At 31.8% G+C, this 18440-nt stretch overlaps 1 protein-coding gene across 1 annotated transcript; it reads left to right on the top strand.

Moving 5' to 3' along the window:
- Positions 1 to 16280, top strand: LOC106104298. Its single transcript, XM_013284309.1, has 5 exons — positions 1 to 167; positions 13213 to 14697; positions 14804 to 14979; positions 15112 to 15326; positions 15428 to 16280. Exons 1-5 carry the CDS (start codon positions 5 to 7, stop codon positions 15678 to 15680), a joined length of 2292 nt encoding a protein of 763 aa, XP_013139763.1. The 5' UTR covers positions 1 to 4; the 3' UTR covers positions 15681 to 16280.
- Positions 16281 to 18440: the final 2160 nt, after the last annotated feature.

An 18440-nucleotide genomic window follows, 5' to 3' on the forward strand; every position in this document is an offset into this window, starting at 1 on the left:
CTGTATGCAATTCACAATTCGTTTACACCGCGAAGCGCGCCGCACGTATGCGCGAGTTCAACGTCTATTTGTGTTTTACGTAAATAATTATTTTTGCGTGTATACTTTGGATTTTATTAATTTAAATATGGAGTACACATTTTGGCCTCGGATGTTTATATTATGTGGTAAGCGCATGGAATTATTGTATAATTTAATTTGTTATTTTCGCGGAAAAGAAATGATTATTTATTTTGTATTATTTACTTTCCGTCTTTACTTAATACATGTTTTTATTCATTTTATATGCCTGCGTTATATAATATAGTTACTATTTATAATGATACTTTTTTGTTCAAACGAAGTTCTCTCAATTTTATTAACATATTTGCTAAATAAAACAGGCTTTGTCAATACAGGCAAATATTTTTTTCTTGTAATAAACAGTGACTCAATGCCAATGTCCCCATCAGTTAAAGCCACCGATGTAATTACTATGTACTGCAAGTAGTTGTATTCATACGACAATAATTGCTGTAGTGCGATTTTTTAACACTGCCTTGAAAACATTTTCTATTTTCTTGTGTAGCACTTTTATTGCCGACAGTACTCTCGTTGTATTTCAGGGTTACCTATTATGTCACTACATTTTTATTATTCTTTGATAATAATAGAAAAATGAAACATAAGTTAAAACATACACGTTAAAAATACGTCAAAAACTCTAATTAGATTTGATATATTAAGTTACTTTATTTTTTCTAAATCAGCAGGCATTTACACATTATTTTTAATAATCATAACAATTGTTCCTATTAAATTTGCGGTGAAGCGTGTCTTATGTTAACTAAAAAAGAAAAAAATAACTTTGATTGACATGTTACAGGATTTTACATTGGTATTAACGATTAATCTAGTATTAACACCTAATTGGCTGTTATTAGTTGAAGGATATTAATAAACGTAGTCAATTATATATTTAATATCTATAATGTGAAAGTCGAAGATTGATTGGTGTCGAATAGTTAAATGTAACTTAATTAATTCTTCAAAGTCTTGTAGAAAACTTCATTTTTGTTCATTCAATTATTTTTCCAAGGTTTTAAAACCACAGATTATACACTTGGATCTAAAATTATGCTGTCACAAATCAATTATGCAAATGTACTAGTCAATATACGAACGTAACACAAGTTTGTTAAACTTTAAGACTTATGGAAGGTTTCCCAAGTACTGTTAACCATTCCTTAGTGTTTTTGGTTCGATAATTCCATGAAATACGATTCCGAAGTATGTAACGTGAGTCTTACTCCGTTGAATTTTAGTTTAATCTAACACTGATAAACCATTAGGTAATAATAAAATAAAATGGACCCTTCAGAAACCTACTATTAAAAACATAGCGTAAACATACGTTAGAAACGGTGTCAGAAATCATTGTTACGAGTAGTCTCACACTTGAACTTGTCCTCGTAGTAAACTGGTAATTTTTGTCACGTTTCACCTTTAGGGTCTCGAAATGTTCGTAAACCACAACGTATTTGACGAAAAATTATCATTAAGTAACGTTCACATATTGCCAAAAATTTTACAATCCTCAATAAGACCCTGTTTAGAAGGTATACTTAACCTTAAATATATATTTAAATATGTCTTCATTTACTTATCTTTAAATTTAAATACAATAATACACATATGTAAGGTTGCCCAGAAGTGACTTTTATGTTTTCCTCAGTTAAAATTACGCGAAGTAAAAGTGAACAGCGAAATTTTACAAACATCGTATTTACGTAAACTTCAATGGCCCATGAATAAACTAATCATGTATAATTCCTGTTTAATCCGGCGTAAGGAGCATCAATTAAATCTATGTTCTTACACGTAGTAGTTGTGACGTAATTGCGGATGCGTAACAATATGATAATGTGGATAAGTGAAGTGCAGTCAGGGGCATAACAAGATTAATAAATAACAATTACCGGTTAATGTTAATTTATATTTATTACAATCAATAGCCATACATCATTAGGAATACTAAATGCGATACAAATAGAATACAAAATTTATACTCGAAAACATATTCGCACGTACGAGTAGATGTCAAGGTACCAACGCAAAAGAGTGCCTTGTACTTGATTATGTTAATCCATATCAAATCTTGTCACAATTTTAAGACAAGGTGACAAATAATTGACATCTAAACCTACATTTAAGACAAGTAAGAGATAAGTTTCACTTGGGACATTGAAACAGGGTCATTGACTTTTGAAAAGTCTCGGTTGTTTCATCTATCGGTAGAATTTATTTCTGGTTTACAATAAACGAGAAATAATTACCATCGTAGATATTGATTCGTTAATACTTACTACCCACAAACAGAACCAAATCATAATTAGCCTTCAAAAAAAGAGAAAAGATTTGAGGATGTCGTATCCGTTTGGGAATACCGTTGCCGTCACTTGTGTACATTTTTGGATAACGGATAGCCATTGGATCCCAATCTTGTCTATCCTTACATGTTTTACTGGATGTTAAATAAAATAAATGGTTTACTTGTATGATATTTAACACAACCTTTACCTTTTTGCATTAGCGTCCTTCACGTAACAAACACGCAAAATACACCAATAGACGTAATCGTTGGGTGACGAGTGACATAGACACAAAATTATAAAGTCGGAACCTAATGTTCGCGGAAGCGTCGCTTTCTCCTCGCGGGTCCACGACCCTGTCGACCTTCGGGTGACCGACGCTTTGCCAATTGTGGTTTAAACGATCGTGTTCGAACCTGACCCTAGGGAAAATCGATTTCGAAAAGTGAGAATTTTAACTTATGTAAATAAGATTTACGTCTTATATGAGTAGAGAACATTAAGTTTAGGTCTAAAATAGAGCCTAGTAAATTGGCCATTTCATTCAGACTTCACTCGTCAGTGAGCACTATTAATTAAATTTTAAGAGCTCAATTTATTGATGTCCTTTAAATACAGACAGACGCGGAGAAAGGACATTATTTTGTAATGAAACTATGATTACGTTAAGCGTTTCGAAAATATCCAGGAAGAATATACTCGTATAAACCAAGATACCCCGTGATCTGATGTTATTTACAATTAATTCTCGATTTGTGTTCAACGTCTGCATCGTGTCGCAAACTTCTTACAGTATCATCTGCGTTTCGGTTCGCGGCAAATGATCATTTCGCGCGTGTCAATTAGTTTCCGTGTTTCATTCTCGTGTTAATCGTCATGACTGACGTAAGGGTCGTAAACAGAGCTTGAATGACGTCACAGTTTTTTGTACTTAATTTAACAATCGATTTGTTACCCAAGATATGTGATTTGATCAGACTTACTACAATAACTACTCTATATAAATTGAATGCTAAACTATTTAAAATTTTGACAACAAAATACTTTAATTTCGTGCAAAGAATAAAAGTAGTTCGTCCATTTTATTGTCGATGCAAAAAATTATTAGAAAAACGAAATCACTTTAATCGAATAATATTGGATGGAGTAACAATCTCATACTTTGGTACTTATTACTCAAAGTTAGAAGGGACAGTTAGATTTACTAGCCCCGCTGTAAGCGCTAAAGGGGCATTGCACAGAGTTACAACATATGGCTGCGTAGTTCATTATTATTTACATAGATTAAAGTCCGCCGAGTCACTTTTTTAGAACATGTTACAAGGATCTTGTGGAAGGTTCGCGTTTCAGTAACGTTTTTAATTTGGTAGCATGTTTTCCTCTTTTGGATGGAAACTGTTGGGCAAAAAATTTCTAACGCATAAGGAATGTCTTTTTAATATTAATCATGTAACGAATTTTAAAATGGCTATGGAGGTAATGGGTGCTATAACATAGTAGGAATATTATACGACCGATCTGGCTCATAGATGGAGAAATATTATGAAGCCTTTTAGAAAATCACAGGTCAAGTTACAAAAAAAATGTCTTGGTGAAAACAATTGATTTAAAATTTTATTAGCTTCCAACCAATAACTTTATAACAATAAAATAAGTAAGTAACTAAATTTAAAACTAGGTTTCGCACGCGACTCCTTCCGCATTGTATTAAAAAAAAAAACAAAAGTAAGTAGCCTATGTGTTCTTCCAAACTATCCTTTACATCTGTGCTAAATTTTATCGAGATCCCTTCAGCCATTTAGGCTACATCCATCTAAACTTTCGTATTTATAGTATTAGTAAGTAGTAAGATACCTAAAGTAAATACAGATATTGATGCAACTTTGATACGAAAACATATATATTAGGAGAGGGGAAAACTCATTTGCTGATAATTGCACCGTAATTAATTAATTTGCCTATTTACAGTTACATAAATAGCTGGCAACTTAGAACTGCCATATGTTAGCAAGGACATTAACGCAATATACATGTAATATCCTATAAGTACTTCGACGTAGTAACTACGTAATGTAGTCTCATTAGTATATGTAAATGGTTAAAATAATATTATAAACAAGTTTAAATGAAAACCACAATTGAAAGGTAGGTCATTTTTTTATTCAGGAACTGACCATTCACCTTATTTACGTATTATTTCAAGTTCATTTATATTATGTTTGGTCAAATAATAAAATTAACTACATTTATAAAATAAAGTAGCTTTAGTCCGCGACTCCGTTTTCGTGAATTTAAAAAACAAAAAAGTTAGTAGTCTATGTGTTCTTCCGGACTATCCTCTACATCTATACCAAATTTCATCTAAATTTGCTCAGCCGTTTAGGCTACAAACTCTAACAAACATCTATCCATCTAAACTTTTGCATTTATAATATTAGTATAATATTCTTTACACATTAAAATTTCGTACTGTAAAAGAGAAATAGATTATTGATGAAGAGATGATAATAAAAAAAACATAAAATCCGATATTCAGACCAGTATCGTGTATGAATATGAAATTAATAGTAAAACATTCAACGATAATTAGACATGCATGATGGACTTGCAATTAAGTGACATCAGTAATGTATGTAAATAAGTCTTCATGTGGTATACCACATACTGTCGTTATCGACTCTCACTGGCAGGTTGAATATCGTATTGCATTGGACACAAAGTGAAAAGTGAATATAACTCTTACGCTATATAATAGTACGCTCTTCGGATTTATTATTGTTGCTATAAATATAAAATTTTAATTTTGGTGGTGCAAAGTCTATGTTCTTAATAAAAACTAAGTAAATAGCTTTCGCCCGCGACTCCTTCTGCGTGGATTTAAAAAAACAAAAGTGAGTAGCCTATGTGTTCTCCCAGATTATCTTCAATATCTGTACCAATTTATCGAAATCCGTTTAGCCGTTTGGGCTACAAACATCGATCCATCCATCTAAACTTTCGCATTTATAATATTAAGTATGATAGGAAACTGAACTATTCCGTAGTCTCACCAATGGACAGAAAGTATGTTAACAATGAATTCAAAGAAGACAAAATATGCCGTGTCATGTTAGTGGAAATTAGACATTTTTTTAAATGTTAAATGAAATTGATATTAAAATAAATAAAATAACATTCAATTATCTTTGTGTCGTCGCTTCTATTAGCAGTTGCACGTATTCGTAAATTCTATACGAGTATTCGCCGACTCAGAAAGTAAAAGTAACGTTATATCCTTGTAAACCTTATTTGCACTGATCGCTAAGTAGGTCTCGGATCGAATTTTACGCTTTTGCTAGATTACATTTGCAAATTTTATAATCTCTACAAAGTTTTAGTAAGCGAAATTTTCAATCTATATCATCTGTTATCAGATATCGTGATTGCGCCTTTGTCGTAAATTAAATTTGATAGTTTCGGTGTTTTGGGCAATGTCTCAAATTTATATCAATAAATGGTAATTTTATTTAAATTATACGAAATGTATAGCTGTTGAATCAGACCTTTCAGTAAGAACAAGGTCGAGTAAATTATCGTTCCGATAATACCACAAACATTAGCTTTGAATAATGTGGGAACAATTGTCTAATGGTTGTGTTTAGTGTCAAGAACTTTGTGCTTGAATATGTCGGTACCGATTGCTTATAGCGGTACGTGTATAGCCGTTAAAGAAACACAGCCTTATAATGTTTTATCTCGACTTGTATTATAAAGAGGAAAGATTTGTATGTGTTGAAATAACTCAAAAAGTACAGAACCGATTTCAAAAATTCTTTCATCATTAAAAAGCTACGATATTAGTAAGTCACAAAATCTATATTTTTTTATAATTTGTTAATTTCACGCGGGCGAAGTTGCGAGCAATAGCTAGTCTAAGATATGTTTCTTAATTTGTTAGTAATTAAAAAACAATGTACCATAGATTGGCTATAGACGAAAACCTTCTGAAAGAACATTGTTCGATACCCATATTATTATGATACAAAACTTGTTCCAACATTCAATATTTATTGTTTGCTTGTTCAAGTCTACAGCAAACCAGAGCAACAGTATAGCAGCTGCCAGCTGACAGTGACTAACAGTTTACTTTCTCTAGGACGTTGTGCAAGTATCGATAACGAATGGACATCTATTGAGGCAAGGAATCGATCCAATAGACCAGCACCTACAGTAGCATAGACTACTTAATAAACAAGGGCTGTTACTTAGAGAGCAAATTTTCCTGATGTTAAATTTGCACTTAATTCATATACGCATTTATAAGTTACCATCACCTTAGTGCACCAAGGCTCGTGCCCATCACTTTATGATCATGCATGTAAAATAAAACAAAATTAAATTATACTTTGATGTTGGAATAAAATAAATATGTCCAATTTAAACAAATGAATACACTAAAATTCTTCTGGAGACGTGGAAGAAAACTATGTTACCTTAGTTTGCAAATGCTAGGTATTGCTAACCGCACACCAGTTTGCATGTGTGTAGATTAATCTGAATTTTTATAAGATCTAAGACTTAGAAAATTATCGACGACCTGATGACAGCGCAACGGTAACGTGCATTCCAATTTCATAATATTTTCTTATGTAAGTAACAAGTATTAAGTAGAAACAAAAACTTGCAACACTGTTCTGCATTAAACTTGTTTTAACACTGCAATGAGATGAACCTGATTTAATTTTGTATGTAGTTATTGGTAATTTTTACATAAATTGTTTTAAAATTAACACACAATGTATTAATCAATTTATATCATATTAATTGCAATGGATTTATATTATCAGTTATTACCAATTATGTAATTAAAGTGGATCTGCGTTTATCTCACCTTGATATTTATTGCCTGTTTAACGTTCTCTTGACATGTACGTAATAATAACCTGTTGCTAATCAAAAAGAAAGTATTTTAATATTTACCCAATTTCAAAATAAAATTGAATATATTGAAACAAAGACCTATTAAAGTGATTGCAAATAGCAATCTGCATTGGCCGAATCTTGTCCGATCTGATAAAGAGAGCTGGAATGCGCAGCGGTGACAGCACGGTCCTGTTGTGTCGCAAGCTGTACTGAGCTTGTCGACATCTCGCCGCTAGTCGCATAGTACTGTGTCTTGTTGGCTATAATCTTGACCGTCTACTAATACAACATAGGTAAACTTATACAAAAGTTAAAAACATATCTTGAAATTGATGGGATTGAAGAACAATGTATAATTTCTGTGTCACCTTTCATGCAATCCATCCATCTCTATCCAGCTGTACTCTTGTCAATGTACATCACCACATTCGTATTAGTTCTCACCACATTCATAGTTCTCCCTATCCTACTCAATTTCGTCTTCTGCCGCCAAAATAGTGCTGATGATTCACAAGTTAACATTTAATTTATTTACGGTCTACCGCTTCAATGATAGATCGTTTGTGTATCGTCAAAACTAGATCATATCAAACGTTCCATTGCAATACGATTTTAATTGCCATGTAGATATTTACTAGCTTGTTATTAAAGCATTTGGAAAAGAATACCTCAGTTTCATCACGTCTCGCAACAATGAGTATAGAGCAATCTACGAAAATTGTAACTATTTGCCATTGACAGAACTTATAACGTTACAACGCATTTTTTAATTCAAGATCAAATTACAGTTATTACACAAACTTTTAAAGTTCTAATATTTCTTAGTCGACTGACAGAAGACTGATGCTATTCGCGGATTATTGTAAGACAATTGTGGACCTTAATTTCTAGAAGATACGTTACGAGTTATGTTCCATTTGCTTTTATTTTACTCGACCCACTGAGCTAGTCTTGTTATTCGACCTAAGCTGGTCAATTAAAAGTATGTTATAAAAAGGCTGATTAATTAATCAGTTTTTATTTTCATAAAATGAACTATGCAATACATCTTAAGAGAGCTATTGAAACCTTGACACACTTATGTGTATACGCTGCAATTGCGGAGAGTGTAGAAAATTATGTTTGTAATGGATTCGATTACGCAAAGATGATACGGATTTTATTACTACATCTTTTAATGGTTTAATTTTTAATTATTAGTGACATTTTTAACTCAATTAGGATAAACAGAAGTAGCAATTAACCTTTATAAAAAGTACTTAAAATTATCGGGATGAAGGTGCCATTTACCATCAAGTCTTTTATAATGAACGCATGTGAAAGGTTAAATTTAATAAGATTCTTCGCAAGTGCATTCAAGAAAGTCAAGGGAAACTCTGAGAATACGATACCATACAAGTTTGCAATTCTTTATGCATTGTATTTAGGATTACAATTCAATGCACGATAGTAACATTTCGTATGCAAACATCGGAGTAATTACTAGTCTAATCTAAACGTACTTGCAAATTCAGGTGCAATGTAAAAAATATGTAAATTAAAATCGAAATTTGCTCTACAGTCCAATCACAACAACGAAAGAAAGTTTGAAAAACATTTCAAAATTGCGCTAAATACAACTATTTTTGGTAGCGTTTGTTGTTATTCCAACTAGGTAACTGGATTGTTGTAAGTTGAAAAATAATAAATATGGTTTAAAGCTTTCCAAATGTACAATGAAAAAGTTATATTCCATGAAATAACTGGTATTCAGCTTCATCGTAAACATAGACTGAACAAACCGGAATAAACCGGAAATATACGAAAGGTTCTACACCATAATCATGTGTATTAACACTTATTTCAAACTTGTGCTTTGATGGAAATTTAATTGACATGTTCACTTTTATTTTCTGTAATTCATGGTCTGTCTTAACATTATGGTAATCAACTTGCATTTCTCTGGCTTAAAAATTGGTTTAAAAACCTAATAATACCTTTAGAAAATGTTAATGAAGCAGTTGTGAGAGTAAAGTTAAACGTGACCTCAAAACACATTTAAGGGACCAAAGAAATGTTTAATTTACAACTTGTTTATTTTGTGACGCATGTAAAATAAGAAAATGTATGTGGATTGCATGAAATACAGTGTTACATCAAGAGACAGTTCTCAGTGCGCAAACAGCATGTTGTAATTATGTTTATATTTAGACCGTACCCTACGTTCGTGTACCTTAAAAAATAGTTAACATTTTAAATTGACAATATAATTACGAGACTAGTGAAGCGTATGGAAAGAATACGCATATAAATTTGCTAGTTAATAAATAGGAGAGACTTTCACGAGCTTTACTCAAATTTTATTCGAAACATATTTTTTTACTTGAACGTCTTCTATAACACGTTTAATACTAGACCTCACAAGAGTCGGTGGCTCTGAACGTGACCGATCAGAAACTCATTGATCTGCAAACACGGGGCATTATGCAACTATTGTGGCGTCGAAGCACCATGTGCTCGTGAATCACTTTCACTACAAAAAACACGCTTTCTATGAATTCGGCTAAACCCAAGCGACAGAATGCGTGATGCGTGACCCACGACATTTTTATCACGTTGATATATTAATCCTCACCATACGACATGCATACTATTGTTTACGGCACATTACTGTTAACTTAACGACAGGATCATTTTATTCTATCTCGGTTCCTTCTTAATAAAGGTTGACTTACTTAACAACGACATAGTGCAATTGCAAAGGATATTTACGCTTACTTTACCTTTATCAAATAAACACTAGTTACCCTAGCTACAATTAATTTTATGTACTCTTTTTACAATATCAAAACTGTAACAACGAATAATTGAAGTGTTATTTTGCGTTTATCTCTACTGACTTAAAATATACGTAACAGAAAACGCAGAGATGAATTTGAAACCCATATGATTCTCACAATGTTAAATCTGTGTAGTGAAAGTGATTTCTTTAATGTTTTTTGTTGTCAGGATGTAACGGTTCCGTCGTTCAAGCGGATGCCAAAGCTCGTTTTTAATACCACTAGTCTGGGACTTTGCGGCAGCAAAAAGTTTCCTACAATTTCACATCCGTCGATCGATTTGATAACTAATGTACTTGTATATAAATAAAATTCAATCTAAATAAGATTCTCCCACAGAATACGTGAAAGTTAATTCCTTCAGTTTAATCATTATCTAGAAAGTTGTTTAATCGTTATATGCACATCAGTTAATAATTACGCCTTTATGTTTTATAGGCATTAGGAAATTATATCATCATCATTTTATTAAAAACAACGGAAACTATTAAATTCAAGTCACAAATACATAAATAAATACTAATAGAAAATTCGTTTAGTTTTGTTATGTCATCACTTAATCACACAGAACTATAATAGTAATACAAGCTGAGATTAAAAGAGAAGAATTATTCCAAATAAATTTGAGAATATCATTGCCCTTCTTGTATTCTTAGTTGTTATCATCAAAAGGTGAACAGTTTTCTTTATATATTTTTTATAGCATAATGGAGAAAACGTGCAAACATGTGATCAAAAAGGGAGTGATGACTGAGATGACGTGTGATAGAGTTATGTGGAAGAAAAAACCTGTTGCGCCGACCCTACGGGAGTAGGATAAAGAGAAAGATGATGATGATGAATGGGGGCAAACGTGCAACGGGAACACCGAGGTGATTATCGACACGCGGACATTAGAAAAAACCCCACGTAATTACTACATTTTGTTACCGATTTGCATTAAACACATTCTGATTTGTTAACTTAACGGATTTCCTCATTGTTTATTTATTGACGTTAACGTACCTAGTTGTCACGTATCACCGTCGATCTTATAAATAAAATCTATAGTTCAAGGTTTTAACTTCTTTTTAACTAAACAGAAAATAAGGATGTGATATGGTGATAAAACAATGTCTATAAAAAAATTTAAGAAAAACATGTAAGTTTGTTTTAAACAAATGAATTTAGTAATTACATTTTTACACTTATTCTAAGACTGTTAAAAATTTAAGTTACAAAATGCACTCGTTATATATCAATAACATTGCATTATCCCAATTACGTAATAAATAAATATGAACTTGTTACATGTACAATGTAGTAATGTGACAATTCTGACACAAAACATGGACTTTTCGAATTACAATGCAATCTGTTCAAAGTGTACCAAGAAATAATGAAATTAACCCAAAGAACAAATTATTAGTCACCAATATTCGTGAATAAGATATAATCATTTTTATCTCTGTTCACGACATTTTTAAGTATTATAGTTAACCTTTTATTAATCGTGACTAAGCTAACTTAAGATGGATATCAATGTTTCGTTGACAACAGAAATACTGCGACAACTTTTAAAATAACATAACTATCCCACGTTGTAGTGAATTAAAATGAATGTAAATCGTTGAAATCTTTTCTAAGGAAAATCTAAATATTGTTCTATAATATATATATTCTAATTGCTCGATTGTAATGTAATTTATTGTGAATTAATCGAATGGCCTTTCGGTTACTCCAGTGATTCATGTGCTAGGATTTACTACAGGTCATTTTGAAGTATCAGTCAAGCTAAATTACCTTTACTAAATACGACATGGATCATAAAATTAGTGTTCACTTTAAAGTTGCTGAAATTGGATTTTGCAGTAAATGCATATGGGAAGGAAACTATGAATTTTCATATTTTAATTAATGTTTTGCAAACTTAATTTCTATTATTAGCCATTATTCAAATCTTTAAATGCTGAGTGTGATGCCTGTGACCGCCGGTGGCTCGGTGGTTCGGATACGATTGCTCTGCCGGCATGACGCCATGACAGTAGACAACAGTTTAGCCATACACTACACTGAGTTTACTATTGCTCAAGTTATATTTTTATTAGATTTATTTAATACACTACTAAAGAGAATAATACATACACAACGGATATACTTAATGCGCTAGCTGAATCATAAATATTTCCTTTCATGCAATCAATTCAAAATTAATTGCTTGCCTATGTTCAAATCTAGACTATATCCTTTACAGTTTTTTTCATCGACACAGTAATCCAGTTGACAACCTTGTACAATAAAAAGTGTGACAATGAAATATGACCGAAGTAGACGTAACAAACGGTTCCGATCGAATAACTTTTATTATAAAATGATATCGGTCAGACCTTGGCGGGTTCGTGTAACGAACTCTTGTTTTTAATTCCGCCATTCACAATACAAAAATTACACTTTAATTTTTAAAGAATTGAATTGACAGCGTCTGTTCTACATTTTAACATCAGAATCTAATCCAAGGTCAGAGTAATATCAATGTAATGTAATATTCAGTAAATAATTTGGATTACACACCAGAAAATGTGACTATTTTCAATGAACGGTTGTTGTGTGTTTCAAGTAAATGCAGAAACATAGATAAAAACGCACAAATATAATAAATTGTATGCGATGGTTTGTAAGTAGGGTAATCAATATTTCCAGTTACGGATCGTATATAAATGTATTCAGCCATGTCCAATAATGATGATATAAATTGCTATTTCGTGAGACAGTTGTGTTTCTTAGGCACTAAAGTGCGCAGGAAATGCATTTGGTCACGCTTAACATAAAATTACTAAACTTTTTTAAGCCGTACTTACTTATTATGGGCAGTAAATCATAATGGTTACGATTGTAGGCAATGCGATGATAACTACAGTTGGGGAATGAGGTGAATAAATTAAATTTTGCTTCATCGATTAATCAACGAACATCGTCATTGAGAATCTTAGGATTGTTTTCCGGTTAAATTAAAAATGGGATTTTAGGGCAGTATGTTTAAATTGTTGGGAAGTTTTTTCCCCATCATAAAAATAATAGGTTAATTGGATATTATTACTCTTTTCGTTTTAAAACAATTATTGATTTTGTTTGTAATAAACATCACCTCTCTTTTGTTGCAGTTATCCCGATTATCGTAACTCCAATCACAATATCCCCTAATGGAAACAGTCCTGAAATTAAAATGGTCGGAGGGGCCAGAGTCGATTTACAAAAAGGTTTTGTGCCTTCTAGAATAAAAAACGAAGGAAGTAGTGTAAGGAAATATGTTGACAAAAATAAACCCCTAAAAATTAATTCAACAAAACTGGCTATAAATGAAAGATACAGACGTTTAATACCATATATGACGTTTTATTACGCCAATGATCTAGTACCGCCAACAACAGAGGCATACAACAAAAATAACGTTGAAGTTGAAAAGGCACAAATAGTAGAAGCAGGTACAATACAACCCCAAATGCAACGCGGACCGAAAGTGGTATATTCTACAAGCCGCCATCAAAACATACCAAGATATCAAGGAAATCGCTTAACCCATTTCAACATTGCCTCAGCAAATCCAACAAAAATATTTTACAGTAAAGAAGGTTATCCAATAGTTGTACAAAATGCACCGAAATTAACACATAACTATAATCCGTTAATATTAGATCACAATGTTGAACACGATTCTAGGAGATACGTTTTAAAAGAACATAAAATTCCCAATGTACAATACACTACGCCCAGAAAGCCATACATAAATGTCCATCATAACGAAGAAAATGGTAATGCTCAATATTACTATCCTGAAAGAGATGATATAAAATACAAACTTGTGCCGTATGATCAAACCCCACCTATTAAAAATTCGCCTCAAATTGAATACGATAATGCGCCTAAGAAATTTTATAACATTCCTTCGGTAGATCCAAACGAATCTGTGTACATTAAGCCCAGACCTCATCCGCAATATCATTTTGATGAAATAAAAACTGAGCATGGTAAAAATAGAAAACCTCCTGTTACTATTTCCGAAGTTTATTACGAAAAGCAGAATCCGTTACCAGTGGTATCCGAACCCGTGATTGAAACAGGTTTTAAGCCTATTATAAGCCAAACAACACAAACATCTAATCCCGTAGCATACACACAAACGTTATCCGCCTCAGATCCTAATCATTATGATGTTGAAAAACAACAAGAATTACAAATCGAAAGCGGACCTGCCTTAGAGGATAATGATAAATCCCAGTATGAACAATTCGTAATCGAACAACCTACATACAAATCACAACCAGAAACGTCCAATGCTATAACTATTGCAGATCTTTTGAACTCATTACAGTTAAATAAATCTATTCCAAAACCAATTACAAAAGAAAATGTGGGTTCATCTATAAGAATTTTGTTACAAGCTTTGAACGATTTGAAGGGGAAACTTCAACAAAGTGAGGTAGACTCTCCAGTTCTTAGTTCACCTACGCCATTTGAAGCTCCGAAACCATTGGTTACTACTGTAAAACCTATAATACACACTACAAGTGCGCCCGCTATTGAAGAAAGTGGTTTAAGCGAAGAAGCCTATTTAGCGGAAGTTGAAAATCCGTCACAACATTTAGACGGTATGTTTTTAACAATTTTTTACCAAATCATTAAAATCTTGTTAAAATCTGTCCACATTTCTTCCTGAAATTATCTTTATAATACGTTCTTGTTTTTTTTTCGCAGATTATACAAGTACCAGTCAACGATTTCCTCTACCTATAACATCTGACGAAGAAGGTGGCACGCCCGGTCACCCTGGAATTGACTATCCGATTTTGACAGTAATACCACAAACTAAATTCGATTGCAAGACTCAACGCTACAAAGGTTTCTTTGCTGATCCAGAAACAAGATGTCAGGTGTGGATTTATCTTTGATATAAAATTTACAAAGCATTAAATTTTCGGATGTCGACGGAATTTCAAAAGTCACTTATAAGACTTCCTAAGTATTTACTTGATCTAATTGATTGTGATTGTTTCTGATTTTAGGTATGGCACTACTGCGATTTAAATGGTGGGCAAGCTTCATTTTTATGTCCGAATGGAACTATATTTTCTCAAGCGGCTTTAACCTGCGACTGGTGGTTCAACGTTAAATGTTCTTCGACAGCGCAGCTTTATGTACTCAATGAAAGTTTATACAAGTACATATTACCACATTCACCGAAGTTCCCTGAAGATTATAGTGGGCCATTAGTTGACAAGTAAGTAATTTCAATAATAATATAGCAAGATGCACTAATAGGATTTTCGTAAATCCAACGACAGCTATTAAATGTTCTGTAATATTTTTTTAATATTTCAGATATTTGACATTGAAATTTAAAGAAATGGAGGAAGAATTTAAAAAGAACAAAAACAAGAATAAGCAGAGTGCTGAAGATAAAATGGACAGCGACGAAGATGATGATTCTAAAGAGGGTGAAATAGATGAAGTGTCAGAAAGCTCAGATGAGAAAGATGACGGAGCAAATAAACAATCAAATAAAGTGAGTGAATCAAGCGTTATTGTAGCAACATCAGGGGCCAGCGGGAATGTCCAAAGGTTAGAAGACTAGATTCAAAGATGTGAGAACAGCAAATTGTATGAACTAATTTGATCTGCCATTATGTAAACATCAATGTACCTAACGAGGCAATAAACTGTGATAGTTTAACTTTTTTATTAAGACTTTCTTCGTTACTTGTATTATTACTTTTTACAGTTCTTTTATGATTTATCCAAAATTTTGTTTATAACCGAGACAAAGTCCTTGAGATCGACTTTACGATATTTGAATAAAATTTAAGTTTTTTTTGTAAACGGCGATACAGTAGTGTGTTTTGCACTAACTATAAGTGCGTTTTGGCCAATGTTCCGTTAGGCCACCGTTCCGCTGGCATGACTGTAAGTTATTTAATTGCTACACACACGCAAATTAACATTGAAACCTTCGCAAGTTTCGCTAATAAGAAGGAATAAAGGATTCTTTGATTTTAACAAGCTTATTTTTATACTTATTTATAAAATTACGTTTCTACTGTTGGAAAACATGGCGAGTATAATGCCCAAAATCGTAGTCGGTGAAATAATTTAAACGTGCCATTTTAAGTCTCTAAGCGGTGATTTGAAGCGTAGTTGTGCAAAATGTTTTAAATATTTTCATACATTGATTAAATAAAAATTGGGCTAATTTCTTTTTTTGTTTACTGAAAACCTGGGAATGTATTGAAACCTTATAATATTAATAATCAATGGGCAGTCTGTATTTAACCATTATTATGAAAACGTTAGAGTAACAAAGCTAAGAAATTTATGCAACAGAAATTAGGTCTGCCAAGTATTTATTGCTCTTGGTGTTATTGTATATCTTTTTAGGTTAAGTTTATTTATAAGATAATTATTTTTATTGTTTACAGTAACCGGTGTTATTTGTACAGTTAATATTAAAACTCAAAAAAAATATAAATTTTTTGTTATAAATATCTTGTATACTTCGATTTTTTTTTACCATAAATGTGTTATTTTAGGACACTATAAATCCATCGACTAGTAAAAATCTTAAAAATCAGAAAATAAATTATTTTAATTTCGTTCATTGTAGTTTTATTGTGAGAAAGACGTAAGATATCGTTATATAGTTTAGACTGGCTGTTGTCTGCGACTTCGTCTACGCAATATCAAAATGAAAATAGTAGCCTATAATATGCTCGTCTATGTCAGCTATCCTTACCCGGAACAAACGAGGTCTGCGGACAGACAGACAAAAAAAATTAAATGCTATTTTCGTTTTCAGCAACGTAAATACATCATCTTCCCGAAATCTGGATTTTTTTTTTGATATTACAATCATACACTCCAATTTTATTATATGTATAAATAAATGTGACTACAGCATACAAAAATTAATAGAATACTAGGATAAATTTATACTTCATATAGAACATAGGATAGTTTTATATACAAATATGAAGTCAGAAAATAACAACGTTTGGTATTTGCTATTTCTAGCATTTGTACAAGGGAGCCTGCATAATGTATTTAAAAATAGAAAAGTAATGCTTATGTGTTCAGTAAAGATAAAATAACGTAATAACACATAATGTTCCATGAATTTATTTACAGCATCAAATAGTGATTTCTTATTAACACCAATTATACTAGAACAGGTTTTCATCTTAAAGTCTCCAATATTTTGATAAGTAGATAAAGAAGCTTTAATAATTAAATGAAATATAACAAAAGATTGTCGAGAAATATGTAATATTTAAAAAGATTTCTTTAATTTTTACATTCTTAGATTGGGACTGTTAACACCAAGTATATGTACTTATTTCTATTAAACGGTTAAATGTAGTTGAAATATACTAAGAATGTCATTTAAATATGCGGATACATTAAGAATATTTACAAGACATTGTATCAAGCACGTTGTTCTATACAATAATATATTTATTCATATTACCGATGCCATTGGACCATTAAAAGCTAAACAGTTAGTTATTTCTGCAGACAATACTTATACAAAAATATAATTTTGGGATGAAATGATTCTTAAGAGATAAGTGTTTAGTACGGTAAATCGAACGCGTTGTATATTTTTTTTTATTCTAACGTTATAAAGGAAAGTTACACAAATTTGGCCTATATCGGTTTAAAATTACTCTACATGACACATATAAGACCTTGTTTATTTATAACCTCATTCACAAGTTGTTGCCATCTCAGTCTTTAGCGTTTCGCACCTTTTTAAAACATTTACTACGCAATATCAAATAATTGAACATGCCTATACAAGTATCTTAATAATAAAACACATAATTTACAAGTAATATAAGCTTCGCTTCGATTCAGGTCTAAAAACCATAAAGATCATACATAAATGTCGTCCATCGCAATATCTAAAACACAACCGAATAAACAAATAATACATACATATAGTAACAACCGTATTAATGACAAAATTACATTCAAATTTACATAAAATTTGAGTATTTAGAGAGTAGAGAATAAAATCAATTTAATACATTCTCTTAAATCATCTTATCGATAGCTAAAAGGTAAGCTTTTTGAAAATCTTATCGAGTTCATGTCAATTTACCCTGTAAGTTAAACATACATACATACTTTTTGAATATCGCACTTAACTAGAACAATAAATAACGCACGAAAACGTGCAATAAATTTCCTACTCGTTTATATTAATGTAAAACGTTACAATCACTAAAATAACGTCAACAAGAAACAAAACAGTTACATTTACAATACTTAAATAATAAAGAAATATGTATAAGTGTATGTGTTTGTGTGTGTAGTGTGCGTGTGTGTGTTGTGTTGT

The sequence above is a fragment of the Papilio polytes genome, unplaced genomic scaffold, assembly GCF_000836215.1.
Source record: "Papilio polytes unplaced genomic scaffold, Ppol_1.0 DF823691.1, whole genome shotgun sequence".
NCBI classification, from domain to species: Eukaryota; Metazoa; Arthropoda; class Insecta; order Lepidoptera; family Papilionidae; genus Papilio; species Papilio polytes.